This window comes from Lissotriton helveticus, chromosome 3_1, assembly GCF_964261635.1.
Source record: "Lissotriton helveticus chromosome 3_1, aLisHel1.1, whole genome shotgun sequence".
Taxonomy (NCBI): domain Eukaryota; kingdom Metazoa; phylum Chordata; class Amphibia; order Caudata; family Salamandridae; genus Lissotriton; species Lissotriton helveticus.
In genome coordinates, this window is record NC_136061.1 from 2,103,692,254 (window position 1) to 2,103,711,219 (window position 18,966).

At 46.0% G+C, this 18,966-nt stretch overlaps 1 protein-coding gene across 1 annotated transcript in view; it reads left to right on the forward strand.

Annotated features, from left to right (window-relative positions):
• MFAP1 (microfibril associated protein 1) overlaps nt 1-3,849 on the forward strand; it is a 30,681-nt gene extending 26,832 nt beyond the window's left edge. The window contains 2 exon segments of the mRNA XM_078683276.1: nt 1,447-1,536; nt 2,646-3,849. Of these exon segments, the coding sequence (XP_078539402.1) occupies nt 1,447-1,536; nt 2,646-2,828 (273 nt within the window). The 3' untranslated portion in view covers nt 2,829-3,849.
• Nucleotides 3,850-18,966: the final 15,117 nt, after the last annotated feature.

Here is an 18,966-nt window from a genome sequence, read left to right on the forward strand (position 1 = left end):
CGGTCCAAAGTACCACAACTACCCTCATCACAAGAATGGCTCAGTTTGCACAGCAAAATCTTGATGTCTCCACGCTGCATTTTGGGGTGTATCTTGATGCAGACTATAGGCCCAGCCTCACACATGGGGTACTGTTTTTTATATCACGTGTAGAACATATGTTATCAATTGAATATCTTTTCACATTTTGCTTCTAAATGCTAACCACTGTGCAATACCGAGCACATTCTGCAAAATGCCACCTAAATCTTGATGTTCTAGATAACTCAAAATGTAAGAACTGCACAAATTACCCTCTGTCCTAAAAGTCAATATCTTGTGAACACTGAAACTGCATAGATTTCCTTCATACTCATTTTTCTTTCATTAGATTTTACCATATGAATTGATGCATAGCCAATCCAAAATGAAAATTAATTATAAATTGCTGGCTCTGGTATTCAAATATTTTTGGTCATCTAACAAAGACTGTCGTCCCTGAGACCTGAAGGGTGTGATGGAGGAAACGGTGTATTGGTTTTGTAAATCGGCAACTGGGACAAAAAATTTGAAGTTTAAAGATTGTAATGTTGTGGTATTTTTCTTCCATAATTTCATTATTTTATTTCAACAAGTAGTTTCTTTGGACAAACTGTTCGTGATCTACGCAAATGAATGACCATGTTGAATTCCAAATTTTGTCTACTTTTCAGAAATGTATAGCTTTCCTAGTTCACTTATTGGTTTCACACACGTTTCAACCACAAACTACAAATAGGTAGAACGACAAAAAAAGACTACCACTCAAAAAATGCTAAACGTTTGGTTAAAAAAAAGTTTTTGGGGGGTGTTTTACTACTCTACCTGCTCTTGACAGTTGAGAAGATGATCTTGGTAGAGCAAATCTCATGTTGGTGCTGAAAAAAAACCTATAAACATTCTTGCATTGCACTTCCCCCCCCACATTTCAAAGATAAAACTAAAATGTTGCTGCATTTTAAGGAACTTCTCTGTTCCTGCCAGGGAAAACGACAACCCATAGGTATTTTTAAAATCCAGTCGCTGCACAGCCTCTCTGTTACACTGTTTCCCTCCCAGAAAATCACTATTGTTGCATAACCACGACTAACCTCAGTGAGATTAACTGATACTTGGTTGAGGCCCTCCAATGAGAGGACTTTTCTTTGGCTAGGCTCTGTTTGGGTGGAATGCTGTTGTAGTACAACAATGCTGGGTGAATTTATTTTTGTGGCAGTAGTTTTTTGAGGGCTTTCCTCCCCCAAAATCAGGCTTTATATGTTAGTTGATTGAAAAAGCCTTCCTCCTTTTTTGGAATACTGTTTGTGACCTCTGAGTGACTAGATGGTAGTATATGTTGTACGAATGAATGCAGTTTGGGTTTCACCTATATTTATTGTTGGTATGCCGTATGACGGTAATTTCCAATTGTGATCTGTTATTTCTTAGGATGAAGATGAGGATGTTTATAAGCGTGATTTCAGTGCTCCGACGTTGGAGGACCATTTTAACAAGACCATCCTACCTAAAGTCATGCAGGTAAATTTGAATTAATCATTTTTCTTTTTTTTCATATTCACATGTGAGTTTTATGTGGTGTACCTTTGCATGAACTGTTACGTTTCAGTGCTATTGATTTTGGTGGAACCATTAACCTGATCCCCAGTATCACCAACAATGATGAATCTGTTTTAAAGTCTGCTTGAAAACCATATGTCACTGTTATTGTGCTGCACGTCAGGAGGTTTGAAGTAGTGTAGTTAATGTGATCTCCCAAAGGATCTGATGTTTATTTCTACTTACAACAGAAGTTAAGTCTTTTAGAAGGGTTAATTTTTTTTAAGTACGATGGGAACTGCATTAGTTCTCTTCCCCCATACTGATGTAATTCACATTTGTGCAAAATTGAGAAGCTGAATTTAATTTCCTGATAAGGCGCCACACAGGCAAGTTATGTAAACCGGTCTTTTGGGTGGTCCATGCTTACATGGGCGCAGCTTCTTTTTTGTTGAAATCAAGGACCAGTGAAACACTTTAGGATGCATTCTGCTGCAGTGGCACTATCCGATGTTTTGCGCTGCATGTGATTCACACAACATTATGTTGATCTTCATATGGGTTGCTAACATCTGATTCTTGTATGAAGCTGAAGATATTGAGATTCAGTCTGCACATCTGTGTCTAAGCCCATCTTCCCCTGTTTCTCTTCATATTTGGGGAGAGGAGTTGGCCTAATGGCTAGGGCGCTCGACCTCGGACCTGGGGATCTGGGTTCGAGCCTCGGTAACGACGCCAAAACCTCCTGTGATTCTGGGCAAATCACTTAATCTCCCCGTGCCTAAAATGAAAGTGTGTCCTCATGTAACGTAACTGGAAAAATATGTAAAGCGCTCTGATGCCTGATTCGGTTCGGGTCTAGTTCGCGCTATATAAAACTCTGCAAAAAAAAATATATATATATATATATATATATATATATATTGTCTTTAGTTAACGTAAATGGAGTATTTGAATATTTTGGACTATCATGTTACCAAGATTTAAAGGGTCTGCAGTGTGAGATACTTGAACTTCTTTTTGGGTGAAGTTGATATTTGGACTTTTCTAGAAAGTTGGCTTTCCTGATCTTTTTTTCTATTTCTTCTTAGGTCAAGAATTTTGGACGCTCCGGCCGAACAAAATATACTCACCTGGTTGATCAGGACACCACATCCTTTGACTCTGCTTGGGGGCAGGAGAGTGCACAGAACACAAAGTTCTTCAAGCACAAGGCAGCTGGAGTTCGAGATGTGTTTGACAGACCATCAGTCAAAAAGAGAAAGACCAACTAATGTGTCAAAGCTGCCTTCTCAGAAAGTGTCTGGACAGTTGTAACCACATCACTTGCAGGCCCTCTTTCTGAGATGCAGAAGATCAGACTTTAAACTTGTTCTTATTCGTTGAAGAGTATTGGATGCCAGATTAATTTCAGTTATAGGACCTCAACTTTCTTTTCTTTTTTTTTTTTTAGTAAAAATGTTCCTGTCCTTCCTAGAATGGTGCCGAGTGCATTACAAGTGTTTTATCCCTTAAGTTTTTTTTCCTTCTTGTATTGGCCCCAGTTGCATTCCTTCAGAGTATGTTGTGACCGATTTGTTTTACTTTTCGTCCAAGAATGTCCTTCTTGACGTTCAAAATAACATCTTCATTTGTTGCACTTGTGGAAAACATAGTGGATGTGCAGTTTCATGTCGCTGAAAACTATGGCGGAAGCTGGCCTTGTGAATTCCTATTTATAAAACTTCCACAGTTGTTTTCTCTTAAAGAAGGAACATGGGTATTTTCTTTTTTATTTGCCTTTCAAATGATCCCCATCTAACTTGAGCTGGATTTAAGTGAGAAATAGCTCCTCTACTATCCCAGGCACACAAGGACTGCATTATTGGTATACTGTTGCAATATTTTTGTACATTACTAAAGTTTTTAAAGAAACGTGTTGATTCAGGCCTTAGATATCACTCAACTGATTATAATTTGTAATGGGAGCTTGTGAGGGAGGAGTAAATCATCTTGCATAACAACCTTTTCTTGTATTCTCTGCAGTTTGTGACATTTTGTTAGTATGTGCAAAACAGACTTTATGAATTACAGGGTAGTGGATGTTTGCAGTCTGACATAGGCAATATAGTTTGCCTTCCTTCCAATGTAGCAATATAGTATTCCAAGGACCATGCAAATTTTCGATTACCGCTACAACGCTGAATTATGGTCCACAATATACTTAAAAGTGGTTTTATAGTGAAAAACGACTATTCTTCTAAAGAAGAAAAGCCAATCCCTTTTTCTTAAAATTAAATTTCATGTGTCACAGTATGTATTTGTGTGTTTTTGAGACTGGAGCCATTTAATCTTTCCATATATTTTAAAGAAGATGACGACTCCTTTTCACTAACCCATTATGAAATATTTTCAAATGCATTTTGAAAATATGCTTATCGTTTGTCTTTTTTGTCTTTTTTTTTTCTTTCAATGACAGTATGATTAAGCATTAGAAGAGTCCGGGATGCTTCCAAATTGGCAGTCTCTACTAGGTATTAATTTCTGTTTTTGTTGCAGGATAAAGTTCGACAGACCTTTAGTTCCCTGTAACATCTCAGGCAATGAACCAATGTCCACCATTAGTCAGCAGGGGTGGCTGTAACCCATTTGTTTCTTAACCCCTTCGACGCTCATGACGAGCTCAGCTCGTCATGAGGTGTACCTCTGGTACACTCATGACAAGGTGAGCTCGTCATGAACAATGGGTTTTTTAATTTTCCAGCGCACAGCGGGAAAAAGCTCCGCATGGATGCGGTTAATACCACACATTGCGCTTAGAGGAGTGGTTTTTATCATATAGATGCCCAGTAATGTGTTAATTTGTGACGACAACCGTGTGTGTAATAAGTAGCTGACCTCACTTTTTCCCTAATAGTTGCTAAATTCAAGATGATGTGCCCACAAAAGCTTTGTGAGCATTCCTGGCTCACTCTTCTTAAAGCCAGAGCAAATAAAGTGTTTTACTTTGAAATAGGCATGTCAAGTCTCGCCTCAACTTAAATTGAGATCTGCATTGCTGTTCAAAACAAATAAAAGTAACTACCTCAGCTGCTGTCATACTGGCAAAGGGGCACTGGCTGGCTGCTGAAGAGATGCTAGATAACAAAACAAAAACACATTCCTAAATCATATATGTAGAAAAGTGAATTATTATGTCGTGTGGCTGTGAGACCTTACCATGTAATAATACCACAATGTCTACCCGGTCTAGATATGCTCTTTAACAAAACCTTCAGCTTAGTCCTGGGTAGCTGTGGCATAGAGCAGTCAGGCTTAGTTAAAGAAGTACGTGTAAAGCATTTAGTAGTACCAAAACAACCAATAAATAAAAAATAAACATGACAATAAAAATCCAACACCAGTTTTTAAAAAAATGTCTATTTTTATCTTTAGATAGACACCAAAACGACAAACTACTGAAGGAAACCGAAGAAATGATTTTTCAAAGTTAAAATAAATCCCTGCAGGTCACCTATCAAACTGTAATAAATCACTGCAAGTAGCTAAGCGGTTTTTGGGCAGCAGGCTTGAACGGTTACTAAAACTCATGGACGGGCCACAACTGGTTGGGAGCCAGTCCCGGAGACCACTCAGGTTCTGGGGAATAGTTATTTGTTGGTTCCAAGTTTCAAGGTATTTTCTGTATCCTCGTCACTTATGGCGTTTTGGCAAAGTGCTCTTGATGCTGTTGCTGTGACGAGCGGTGAGTGTGCTGTGACGAGCGGTGAGTTTTCTATGGCCACCCTGTGATCCATGAGCATCAGGTGTTGTTACCGGCCGCAGGACTCTATTTCCCATGATGCACAAGTGGAATCCAGTGCAGATCCAGTTGCAACTGTTTACCCCGGGAACAGTGGGTTCGAGGCATATGGGCTGCAGATGGTACATTTATGAATAGATCGCCATCTGGTGTTGGGCTTGGATGATTGCACTTGTTTTTCTCCTTGGAGAAGTCTTAGTCGTCACGAGATCGATGACTCCTCCTCTGGGTGCTAGTGCGCATGGGCATCGGCTCCATCCTTAGATTGTTTTTTTCCGCCATCGGGTTCGGATGAGGATCGAAGCGCTCCGGATCGACTTCGACAAAGAAAAATATATTCGGCGCGTATTCCCTTTCCAATTCGACGGTATTGTTATCGAACGCGGCTACACTTCCATTTCGACGCGTTTCGAAGTCAACAACAAGATTTCCAACTGCTACGTCGACGAGACCAAGAGGCCCATCTCAACGTAGTCCAGCCCGGAGTCCATGGAAAGGACTCCATTCAAAAAATGTCCAACGTGTGGTGCTAAGTTCCCACACAAGGACCTACACGAGGTGTGCAACCTCTGCTTGTCCCCTGAACACGAATCCAGGGACTGTGAAGCCTGCGCGGCATTCTCCTCCAAGTCGACGATTAGAAACCGTCGAGCCCAAAGACACGAGGTATCGAGAATGCAGTCACAGGCAATCCCGGAGCTGTTCGAGGACCAGCACCCCGAAGAGGAGGACGAAGCGGGGTAAGAAGCGGACGAGTCCGACATCGAGGAAATCGACGTTCAGCAAACCGTGAGTGACGACGTCCCCTTACCAAAGAACAGACCCCGCACGGTGTCGACCCCGCCTTCGAGCCCGGTCAGACAACCGAAAAAAGTTTCAGACGCCCCGCCTTCGGGCCCGGCAACGAAACCGAAACACTAGGTCTCCCACCATGGTGGATCCGAAAAACGGCCCACCTCGACATCGACACCGAAGCTCCATACAAAGGAAAGCTCGAAGTCGAAACAGTCCATGTCGAAACCGAAACATGCTTCGACGTCGAAGACAACCTCGACACCGAAGACATCCTCGACACCGAAAACATTGGATTCGAACAAACTCTCGGTGCCGAAAACACAAATGGACAGTCAGAAGAAAAAGCACCTTTCGGAACCAAAAACTTCGGTACCGACACAGGAGCATCAAACCGATCCTAAAGAAAAGACTCTGTTTATTGATCCACAAACTGGCAAGGTAGTGACAGAACTACCTAAAAAGAGAAAGAATGAACAGTTGGACGACAAAACTCCTCCTACTAAGAAGAGAACAATGGGGACGAATACAACTCCTCCCCTTTCTCCACAACATATAGACACACCCTCTTCTCCTCTTCCTCACACTAGGCCAACTACTCCTTTCACACGCCCATCTACACCTATAACAGATGTAGAAAGTGACACAGGAGAGGGAGAGCATCCTAGGGATGATGAAGACACAATCCCAGAGGATGCCGACCCATGGGAAGATTATAATGTAGGGTCAGATAATGATAACGACCCTGAACTGTATCCCTCAAAACCTTCACCACCTGATGATAATACAGGTTTTGCACAACTAATTAATAGGGCAGCAAAATACCACAAGGTAGAGCTACATGCAGAACCTCAAATAGAGGGTTTCCTGTTAGAAACACTACCTGCTGCACAAAGAACATCAGGAACACTACCAATGCTTAAGGGCCTCCTCAATCACACATCAGAAATATTCAAAGACCCGGTGAGGGCTAGGGTATTAAACCCAAGAATTGATAAAAAATATAAGGCAGCTCCAAAAGACCCAATATTTATCAAGGGACAAATTCCTCTAGACTCACTAGTGGTCACAAACGCTCGTAAGAGAGCAAACTCTTTAACTACAGGAGAAGCTCCACCTCCTGACAAAGAGTCTAAGCTAATAGATGCCTCCGGCAAGAGAGTAGCATCCCAAGCGGCAAACAGCTGGTGCATAGCTAATACGCAAGCGCTACTTGCACGGTATGACAGAGCCCATTATGATGAATTAGAAAAACTCAAAACGCATCTCCCTAAAGAACATCAAAAGAAGGCAGATCAACTCATACAAGAAGGAAAGATAATAACTAATACTTCCATTAAGTGCGCCCTAGACGCAGCAGACACTGCAGCAAGATCCATAAACACAAGCATAATGCTAAGGAGACATGCATGGCTCAGAGTTTCAGGGTTCAAACAAGAGGTACAAACATCATTATTGAACCAACCTTTTGATGAGAAAACACTTTTCGGCTCAGGGACAGATGAGGCCTTAGAAAAGATGAAAAAAGATACGGAAACGGCTAAATCAATGGGAGCATTGCAACAGCCAACCCAAAGAGGTTCCTTTCGTTGGTCCACCTATAGAGGAGGATCCAAAAATACAGGTACAAGCCAGCAACCAACCTCGTTTACACCAACATCACCCAGAGGTAATTCTAGAGGCAGTTACAGAGGTAACAACAACAAGGGTAGAGGTCGCGGAAACAATAACAACCGCAACTCCCCAACCCCAAAGCAGTGACTCCATACAGCTTCCCCCAGACCACATAACACCGGTCGGGGGACGCCTATCACAGTTCCTACCTGTCTGGGAAAACATCACATCAGACAGGTGGGTGAGACAAATTATCCAACATGGTTATTGCCTGGAACTCACAGCTACCCCACCAAACATACCCCCCAAACAGCGTCCAATGAGACAAGATCAACTAACACTGTTAAAACAAGAAGTACTATCCCTGCTAGAAAAGCATGCCATGGAGAAGGTTCCACAACACCAACAAGGAACAGGAGTATACTCCCTATACTTCCTGATCCCCCAAAAAGACGGGTCTCTAAGGCCAATGGTAGACCTAAGACCTCTCAATGCATACATAAATTCGGAACATTTCCACATGGTCACGCTCCAACAAGTACTTCCTTTACTGAAGAAAGGGGACTTTCTTTCTACACTGGATCTAAAAGACGCTTACTTTCATATCCCTATTCACAAAGCCCACAGAAAATACCTCAGGTTTGTGGTAGAAGGACAACATTATCAGTTCAAAGTCCTTCCGTTTGGTGTCACAACGGCACCAAGGGTGTTCACAAAATGCCTAGCAGTGGTTGCAGCTCACCTAAGAAGACAACGAATACATGTCTTCCCATACTTGGACGACTGGCTAATAAAGGCCAAGTCACAAGAAGAATGTCTTCAGAACACACAAAAGACAATTCAGCTGCTGCACCAGCTAGGGTTTACGGTGAACTACACAAAGTCACACCTGCAACCAAGCAAGGTTCAACAATATCTAGGGCCTACTATAGACACAGAAAAAGCCAAAGTATACCCCAATCCAGTCAGAATCCAAACAATGCTTACAGTCATTCAAAGATTCCAACCACAACACTCACTAACAGCGAGAGTGTTCATGCAGCTATTAGGGATGATGTCATCCTGCATACTGCTAATACCATATGCCAAACTACAAATGCGTCCGCTACAAGAATGCTTAGCGACACAGTGGAATCAGGCTCAAGGACAGATTACAGATCTGGTGTTGGTAGACGACTGCACACACCGCTCTCTGAAGTGGTGGAACACAACAAACATTGCCAAGGGGCGGTCGTTCCTAGAACCAATTCCACAGGTGATGATAACAGCGGATGCATCGCTCACTGGATGGGGAGCGCATATGGAGAAATCTACAGTACAGGGAAGATGGAGTGTGCAGGAAAAAAGACTGCACATCAATCATCTAGAACTACTAGCAGTGTTTCTAGCATTGAAAGCCTTTCAAATGCATGTTATAAACAAAGCAGTCCTGATCAGAACAGACAACATGACAGCAATGTATTATATTCAAAAACGGGGGGACGCACTCTCTCCAACTATCCAGACTAGCGCAGGAAATCTGGAGATGGGCCATTCCTCAAAACATCTATCTATTAGCCGAACACCTACCAGGAGTTCAAAATCAGATAGCAGACATCTTAAGCAGACAGTCAGAACAAATACACGAATGGGAACTGCACCACCAAATACTGCAGCCATTCTTCCAAAGATGGGGACAACCAGAGATAGATCTTTTTGCCACTCATCAGAACGCAAAATGCCAAAGCTTCGCATCCAGGTACCCACACCACCTGTCGCAGGGCAATGCGTTATGGATAAATTGGTCCAACAAATTTGCATACGCTTTTCCCCCTCTCCCACTAATCCCATTAGTGGTCCGAAAGCTGCAACAACACTCAATGACCATGATACTAGTAGCACCCACGACAGCCGTGGTTCACCACGCTCCTGCAACTCTCACAGGTGCCACACCAAAAGTTAAGAATTTTACCCATGCACCTTACACAGAACCATGGAGAAATAATGCACCCAGATCCCAAACAACTGAACCTAGCGATCTGGCTCCTGAAATCCTAGAATTTGGATACTTAGATCTACCCCCAAATTGTATGGAGATCATTAAGCAAGCGAGACGTCCCACCACCAGAGCATGCTAGGCAGCTAAGTGGAAAAGGTTTGCTGTATACTGTACCAGTAATAACATCAACCCTCTGGATGTATCAATAAAAGAGATTATTTGCTATTTACTACACTTACAGCAATGTAATCTTGTGTACACATCTATCAGAGTACATCTAGCAGCTATAGCAGCGTACCTACAAAACAGGCAACACCTATCCCTGTTTAGAGTGCCAGCAATCAAAGCCTTCATGGAAGGCCTTAAAAGAGTCATTCCACCAAGATTACCACCTGCCCCGGTCTGGAACCTCAACATAGTACTCACCAGACTAATGGGACCACCTTTCGAACCTATGCATAGGTGCGAAATACAATTCCTTACATGGAAGGTGGCCTTCCTTATAGCCATTACCTCCCTCAGGAGAGTAAGCAAATTACAGGCATTGACAATACAAGAACCATTCCTACAGTTACACCAGAATAAAGTGGTTCTTAGAACAAACCCAAAGTTCTTGCCTAAAGTAATTTCAACATTTCACATCAATCAACCAGTGGAACTACCAGTCTTTTTCCCAAAACCACAGACGGTAGCAGAAAGGGCCCTACACACATTAGATGTCAAAAGGGCAATATTGTACTACATAGAAAGGACACAACATTTCAGGAAAACTAAACAACTATATGTAGCGTTTTCCCCAACACATAAGGGCAATCCTATCTCTAAGGCAGGCATCGCCAGATGGATTGTAAGATGTATACAAATATGTTACATAAAAGCAAAGAGAACATTAGCTGTTCCTCCTAGAGCTCATTCTACACGTAAGCTAGGAGCATCTATGGCAATCTTAGGAAATGTTCCCCTAGATGACATATGCAGAGCAGCAACTTGGTCTACACCACATACCTTCACAAAACACTACTGTGTTGATGTGCAGGCTACACTACAAGCCAGAGTGGGCCAAGCTGTATTAAAAACTTTATTTCAAACGGTTGCGACAGACACGGGTGACCTCCGCTAGGGAGGTAACTGCTGTATAATCTATTCATAAATGTACCATCTGCAGCCCATATTCCTCGAACGGAATATGCTACTTACCAGTATGCATCTGTTCTTGGCATAGAGGGCTGCAGAGTGGTACATGCCCTCCCTGCCTCCCCATAAACCTGTGTCTGTCCCAACATTTTCTTATTTAGATACACTTACACGGGCATCTCTTTCTGTATTCTATTACACTACTCCATCTAACCCTACTATGGCAAAACAATCTAAGGATGGAGCCGATGCCCATGCGCACTAGCACCCAGAGGAGGAGTCATCGATCTCGTGACGACAAAGACTTCTCCAGGAGAAAAACAAGTGCAATCATCCGAGCCCAACACCAGATGGCGATCTATTCATAAATGTACCACTCTGCAGCCCTCTATGCCAAGAACAGATGCATACTGGTAAGTAGCATATTCCTTCCTTACCGGTAAACAAATCTTTCTTGTCTGGGGTCCAGAGTCAACTCTGACTTCGGTCATAGATCCAACGACCTTGGGGATACTTCTAGACAGTCAAGCATCATTCTCCCACTTCGGCATCCAGTGGCAGGCAACAGGCGATCCTGGGCAGTTGGGCTCTCAAGGGTGCAGGTTTCTTTAGCTTTTGTAGTCCTAATGCTGAACAGGGGATAGCCACTTAGTACTTGGAGTGACTTTTTCTGTTCTGACACAATTGGAGTTCTTTTACACAAGTGGGCACAGTCCTCTTTGCGGGTTCCTTAGGTGCAGCAGGTGATTTCCATTTGGTGCATCCTCTCTTTGCTGGGTCTAGGGAGCAGCGGGGCAGTTCTACCCAGTTCAGTAGTGATGTGAGGACCGAGTACCAGGTGTGCCTCTTATATGCCAACTTCGTATTTGGGGTGACTCACAAGCCATTAGGACAACAATTTCCTCATGGCAGCCCGTCGCACTTTCCATTTCGTCTTGGGGGTTTGGCCAGAAATCATTCCAGAGTACCCTTCTCTGCCTGAATCCAACATAGCTCAAATCGTCTATGGTATAAACAGCATAATAAACCACTGCTCCTGAGAAACCAGTTCTGCAATGGGTTTTACCCCTGTGAAGGAGATGCCAACCTGGCTGCCTACACAAAGGAGCGGGCAGGCTAAGGTGTAATCAGCATTTGCTTTTCTAAGCAGTAGCCTCTCTAAAGCTGGGTCATCTGTGGCCATCTTCTTGAGGAAGTCCTACCTCCTCTCACCAGCAATTCCTTTTTTTTCCTGGGAGCACTTCACACTTCTTTGTAAGGGAGGAGTCTGTTGCAGGTGACAACTGCTGTAGAAATAATCAAGGGCTACCAGAGGCAACATAGTGGTAACTTTCTAAAATCACCTTCCTATTAAGTTACCTAAATCCAATCTCAGCAATGAGTGGGTTGAAGGTGACAGCTGATTTGATATTTTTGAGTACTATAGTTGGTGGTAACAAACTGAAGTTAGTGTGGCGGCTAATGTAACTCCAGGTTAACGAATGAGGCCACCAGACTTACTACAGTGATAACAACAATTTTGAGTTTTCACTGTCCGGGCATATTTAACATGAGAACATGCACTTCTTTTTTAATATCTAGCACCTTGCCTTGCGGGGTACCAAAGCCTTCCCTAGGGGTGACTTATTTATATTAAAATTGAAGGTTTAACTTGCTAAGAGGTGTTATTTTGCTTTGTCAAGTAGGCAATTTGGGAGCCGCCCAAGTTGGCTGCAGTGGGAGGCCTAGAGTCATGTTTTCACCTCGACACCCAAGTGCTGCAGTCCACTAGTGGAATTTAACTTACCCAAGTACCTCCTTTGCCATATACTAGGGACTTAAGAGTGCTAATCAAATATCGGCCAGTTGTACACATAAAATGATGGCTCAGAGTACATACAGTGGGCCTGGACAGAAAGGCCTTGTGCACTACGGTCGAGAAACCAGCAGCATCAGTCGAAAAACTTGGGAGGGTGGTCATACAAAAAGAGGCACTATCATAGTGTATAATTGATGGTAAAATTAATAATAAACTTTAGTGATGACACTGACATGTATTGTTGTTTCGGGAACTATGGCTTTTTCTTTTTGACATGCATGCTTCAGAAATCGGCACTTATTCACTTCCAAAAATCCTTTGCTGAGTTAAACTATCACCAACTGTGCTCCAGCAAGCACACTAGGCAGTCTACACAACATTACAAGACCTCCTAATGCAGTCAGTGGTGGGAGCAATAGGAAGCCAACTGAAATGTTGCACTTCACTTCACTCAGATGCCAGCTGTGAGCCTCATGTGCCATAGGAATACTGCAACACGACCAGTGCCATCTACTATGAATCCCCCTAACAGGTATCAATGTTGCCCAACATCTGCCATTAAACTACTAAGTCTTTTCCACCACAAGAAGAATGTACAAATTAGCTGTGTTGTGAGAAAGTGCCTCTTTTGACATGGTTAGCCCCTACTTCTTGATGTGGTTTCTATTGTAGTGTGCAGGGTACCTGTCAAGCAGGCCCCCTGTGCCAGTGCTTCTTCCCTAAAACTATCCCACAATTGGCCTTTCAGGTCCCCTGTAAGTCCCTAGTAAATTGTGCTAGGTACCTGGGACTTGACAGGGGACCCCTCAACTAGGCCCTGCAGACTGTTGCTGCAGCATGCATGGCCTGGTGCAGATAAAGTCGACATGGCACACTGCATGTGTGTCATGCCAACTTGCACTTCCTAAGGCTTAGATAAGTCCCCCCTCTAGCAGGCCTTCCAGCCCTAAGGCAGTGTGCTCTATAGCAAAGGTGTGCCCTTACAATATTTAAGTCAATTCTTGGATATTGGAATCCCAGGGAAGCCACATAGAGTACATGGGATGGAAACTCGATAACGAGTTCTCCAGCACTGTGAGGCCTTCTCTGAAACCAGGAGTACTTGGTACCAAACTACTCCTCTCTATAAACCAACACGGATGCCAGTGTGGTATTTATTGGCCCATGTACTCTAAGGTGCCCCCTGTAAACCTACCAACCCTGGTGTGATCACACAATGGCTGTAGGCAGCCTTCCACCACCAGATATGTATCTGGACCCCTGGGTTGAGAGTCTATCCTCTCTGGGACCTGAAACAAAGCACATCCTGGGTGGAGGCATCACACCACCTCCACTAAGATGTGCACAGTGCTCGAGAGGGAAGCTTCAAAGGCCTGCCGCCATTGTAATGTGACCTCCAGCTTCTGCTGCTAGAAGCAGATGGTGGCCCCCGGTTTACACCCCCACATTGGGCAGGAAAACCTAGGAAGAATAGCAGGTGTGCCCACTCCTGCCAACTCATCCACCAAGGTTGGGGAGGCTAGGTGAAGCACATCTTTCAGTACTGCCATCTTGAAGATGGGGAGACCCCTCCAATCAGAGCTAGGACTTTGCCCCCTCCCACCGGAGGGTGGCATAATTGAGGGCGTAGTCACCCCAGGTAAGGTGCCCATTGGCCCTACCTGCTACTCCCCTAAAAAACACCCCCTACAGTTAGTATTTAGGTGGCTCCCCAAGACCTGGAATCTAATTCCTGCAGACCTATGATGATGGCTTACAGGGAAGACTGAAGATACCTACTGACTTGGCCCAGCTCTATCAGCCTGTCTCCAGCTTCAAAGTCCCTGCAAAGAAGACCACGCCTGTCCTGCAGCCAGTGAATTCCGGAACCTGAGGAAGACTGCTTGTCTTCCTCAGTCTTCAGAGACTCCAGAGAACAGCGGATCTGTCCGCAAGAAACCTACACAAAGTACTCCAGTGCCCTCCGGATCCGCCTGTCCTGCCCATTCTGAACCCGATGCCGCAGGCCCGTGTCCAGGCGGCCCACCGAACCAGAACAGGTCCCCTAGCGATCTGACCTCAAGTCCAGCATTGGCTGACCACTCCTGAACTCCACACGGACGCCTGCGGACTGAATCCGAAGGCTCCCCCTGACTGGCTCCAGTAAGAAGAATCGGACGTCAAAGGACACCCTTGGGCCTTGGTGAGCTGAACTGACAGTGCCCCTATTCAACACCTCAACTCACCTCCGTGCAGCCTCCGGTCCAATGCCTGCAGCCTGTTTGTCAAACCGAGATTCTGCATTGAAAAGCTTTGTGCGCCAGATGCTGGATTATTGCACCTTGCCAATGGTGGTATATGGTTGGCACTGCTTTGTACCCTCTCCCCACACACCGTGCTTGCTCTAACCTCTAAAGCTTGTACCCTGCAACAGATTTACCTACCTGCAAGCAGTGGGGCTCCGAGCACACCCAGTATTCATTGAAACGCACTGGGTTTTTCTCTGATTTAGACCTCTGCACCCGGCCACCCCTGTGTCACTGGTGGTGCAGATTTGGTGCTTTCCTAACCCTTGTCCTCTGCTCACCTTAACCACTGAAGATTGGAACTGCATATTGGGTACTTACCCGGGAAACAGCATTGTTGTTTTCCTCCATAGAACAACAATGAACTGTTTAAAAATTACACTGTCCATTTTAGACACTGAAAAGTATTTTTCCTGAAAAACGTACTTGCCTTATTGGGAAGATCTTGGTCTGAAAATGAAACTTAAACAAAGCTTATTTTTCTAAAATTGGTGTGGACCGTCTTTTTGATTTGTGTGTCCCTTATTGGTCTATGTGTGTTCAATAAATGTCTTACACTCCTCTGTGTTCAACCTAAGGCTACTCGCCCACACCACCACTAAATAGAGCACTTTGAGTTGGCATTGAGCCCTGTACGCTTCTGGAGATCCTGTGGACTCTGTGCATGGTATAACCACCTAGTGATATGCCATATACAGAGCCAGCTTCCTATAGGTGTCTTGAAGTTTAGTTGCCATAGGGATTGTGGGTTCCAGACTCGGGGGTGGGAGGGAGGCACTGTCAGTTGAGAGGAACAGGAGTTGAAGGTAAAAGTCTGCCCTCAAGTAAACTATACAGCCACTACCCATGTGTCCTGTTGTCTCTACAAGTTGGCAACGAGGTACTTACATGCTTGTGTTGCAGTTGGAGTCCTCCTGACCATTCTGGGATGTCGGTGGTTCCAGCATGAGGGCAGGTAGAACGTTGGAGGAACTGCTGTCTATTAGGACGGTGTCAGAGGAAAGCTAGCTCGCCTTTGCTGAGTTTGGGTTAGTTTGCCGGTTTGGCCACTGTAGACTTTCAACGTTCATGTGTGTGCATTGCTTAGCTGGATTGTGAGAGATCCTGTGACCACATGCCCGCAGAGCGCTAGAACTCCTGCAACACTGAGCTTGAATCTACATCAGCGTACATACACTATCGTGTCTGTACCTCCCCTTGCGAGGTCACTCTACCTACCCTTGCGTTGCAGCCATCTTGGCTTGGGCAGTGGCATGTTACAGCAGGGCACTCAGTAAGGACTTTCTTTGTGATACGCACACCTGGTTGTGTAGCTGCCAGCTGGTAGTTACGTGCACACCTTGATGATTCTTGTTACGGATGCAGTGATGCGCAAAACTTGGTATGGATGCTGTTTATTGTGGCGCATACCAACTTGCCAGGTTAAACTCATTGTAGTAACTTGACAGACTTCTATTCAGTTTGGATTGTTATACTAGACCAAGATTTTGATGGTGCACACACCTTTGTAGGACCTCCTACTGTTTTTTATTTTAATCACTTTGTGTGTACTCCTAACTTATTTACTAGTTATCTAACTTAAGAATTGCTTTTGTGAGGCGTGGCCAGGCGCCAACTGAGATGGGCGCTTAACCCGGGAGCTCCTCGGAGCCTAAACCCTTCGCCCTGCTGAAATCCGGACAAATCCGCTGGGGCTGTACATCACTGGCATCCTGGTGTGGAGGAAAGGAAGCGGAGCATCTCGATCTAACTCCGGTCCCGATATGTGCCCCCGGGGCTGCGCCACACATCGGAGATCCTGGGCCAGCTCTCTTAGAGGAACGCGGCTGTGTGACTGGCCGGCTGGACTTTTACGAGAGGCCCCGGCTTTGGGGCCTAAGCTGGACGGAACGGGTGCAGGGTCTGCACTGCAGCGTAATCGAGCCACTCTTGCAGCGGGGCCAAATAAGGGTAGCCGCTTCGGCCGGAACCCTCATCGACCGCTGGTTTTACCGTACCGTGAGGCACGACAGTAGGAGGCGGGACCGGTGGTGGACCAGGAACTCGGCGGCGGCCATAGCGGCTGGGTGGTGGATCCACAGCAACACACAGTCGGTCCCTGATGGCCAGAAAAGCTCCTTGCACTATAAAGGCACACTAGAGCCTACAGTGAGAGACGCAGCACGGGTGAGGGCAGATAGTGGAAGGAGACACTGCGGTCCCTGCAGAGACTGTGTGGGCCCAGGGGACGGAGGTGCCTACACGGCTTGCTGTGTACAGGCCGGGCATCCAAAGTGAGTCGGGGAGGTTTCTATTCCCCGTCTGGCAGAGATGGCTGAACGAGGGGGGAGCAAGGACCCGGTAGAGACAGGGACTGCCTTGTGACTTTGATTGGTGGACGGGCCCTGCTTGGGGACTGGTGCCCGGCAGATCGGCCTGGGGGGGATTCTAACGGCACGGTGTGCAGGTGGCGGATCCAGGAGGGGCACTGGCGCACAGAGGCAGCACCGGGAGATCTGACGTCACCGTAAGGAGAAACTGCGCCGGAATCATGAGGCCAAAACAATCCACCACCACGCAGTCTAACAAGCTAGACAAATACACGGTGCAGAAAGGGATGCCGCAGGCTGCGGGGGCGACGGTGGACCCGGCCGGACAGACAGAACCGTCGCTGGCCTCCATTCTCACAGCCATACAAACGCTGGGCACAACTCTGGAGACCAAGAACGATAAAGTCTCCATCGAGGTTAACCTCCTACGCGCGGACCTCGGGAAAACCTCAGAAAAGGCCAAGGCGAACGAAGCTGATATCCAAGTGCTCCAGACATCAACAAAGGCCATGGAACAGCAAATTAACGAACTTGTGCACCAGCACCGACAGATGGCTGGACGCCTCGAGGACCAGGAAGGGAGGGCCCGGAGGAGCAACGTACGCGTGGTGGGTGTTCCGGAGGAACTGGAAGGGCCAAGTGTAGAACTCTTTCTAGAAGATCTGATCCTCAACCACCTCAAATCCAAAAGATTGTCAAAGATCTTCACCGTGGAACGCGCACACCGGGCGCCGATCTCGAAGCCCAAACCAGGAGCCCCGCCCAGGACGATAATTGCCAAAATACTAAACCACAGGGACAGGGACACCATCCTACAAACAGCAAGACAGGCGGGGGACCTGCATTATGAAAATGCCATAATTCGCTTTTTCTCGGACTTCACGCTCCAAGTGCAGAGGGAGCGGCGCTCCTTCGTAGGTGTCAAAGCAACATTGCGGGAGCGAGGGATCAAATACATGATGTTCTTTCCGGCCAAGCTCAAAATCATAGCCGGGGGCTGATCCCTTTTCTTCACCTCGCCAGCGGATGTGCAAGAATGGCTTGATCGGGAGTCGGCGAGAACGGAAGGCCGGACTGGCGGTGAGAACTGGAGAGACACTCAGGCAGCGTCTCCTGCTTCGACGGCCGGAAGATCAGAGGCGGACGCACAGAGTCACCGCTCATGGAGGTCCAGGTCGGCGAGTCCCCGGTGGGGGTCCCTCCGTGAGGGAGCAGAAGAATGAAGGCGACAGAACTAATGTAACGTATTGTGGGCGCTGGGTCTAGGGGGTGGGGCATTTAGGCCTATTTCTGGTTGGGTATAGTCTTGGGGGGGGGGGGGGGGGGGTATTGATGGTTGGCCCTGGGAGGTTGTGGACTTAACTGACTCTTACGTCTACTACGGCTAACCCCCTCAACCATTGTTTGATCTGCGGGCCCACACGAGCCCGGGGCGGACTGTAACACTGGCTGCTAAGGAAATGGCTCTGCCACTGAAGGATGTTCGTACAATTTCAGGTGGAGTGTAGTACCTAAATGTAATGTGAAGTTACGTGGGGTTGGAACGGGTGGCGGCTGAAGTTGGGGCCGGTGCACGCTCCTTAGAGAGAAGGAACCTTAAGGGGAGTGGTGGGGGGGTTGGGGCTAGTTTTTCTCCTCTTTTTCAGGTTTGGGGCGAAAGGCGCTCTGCTAATTGGGGATGTGGGTAGTTCGAAACCTACGGAGCAGGGTGTGTGGATTGG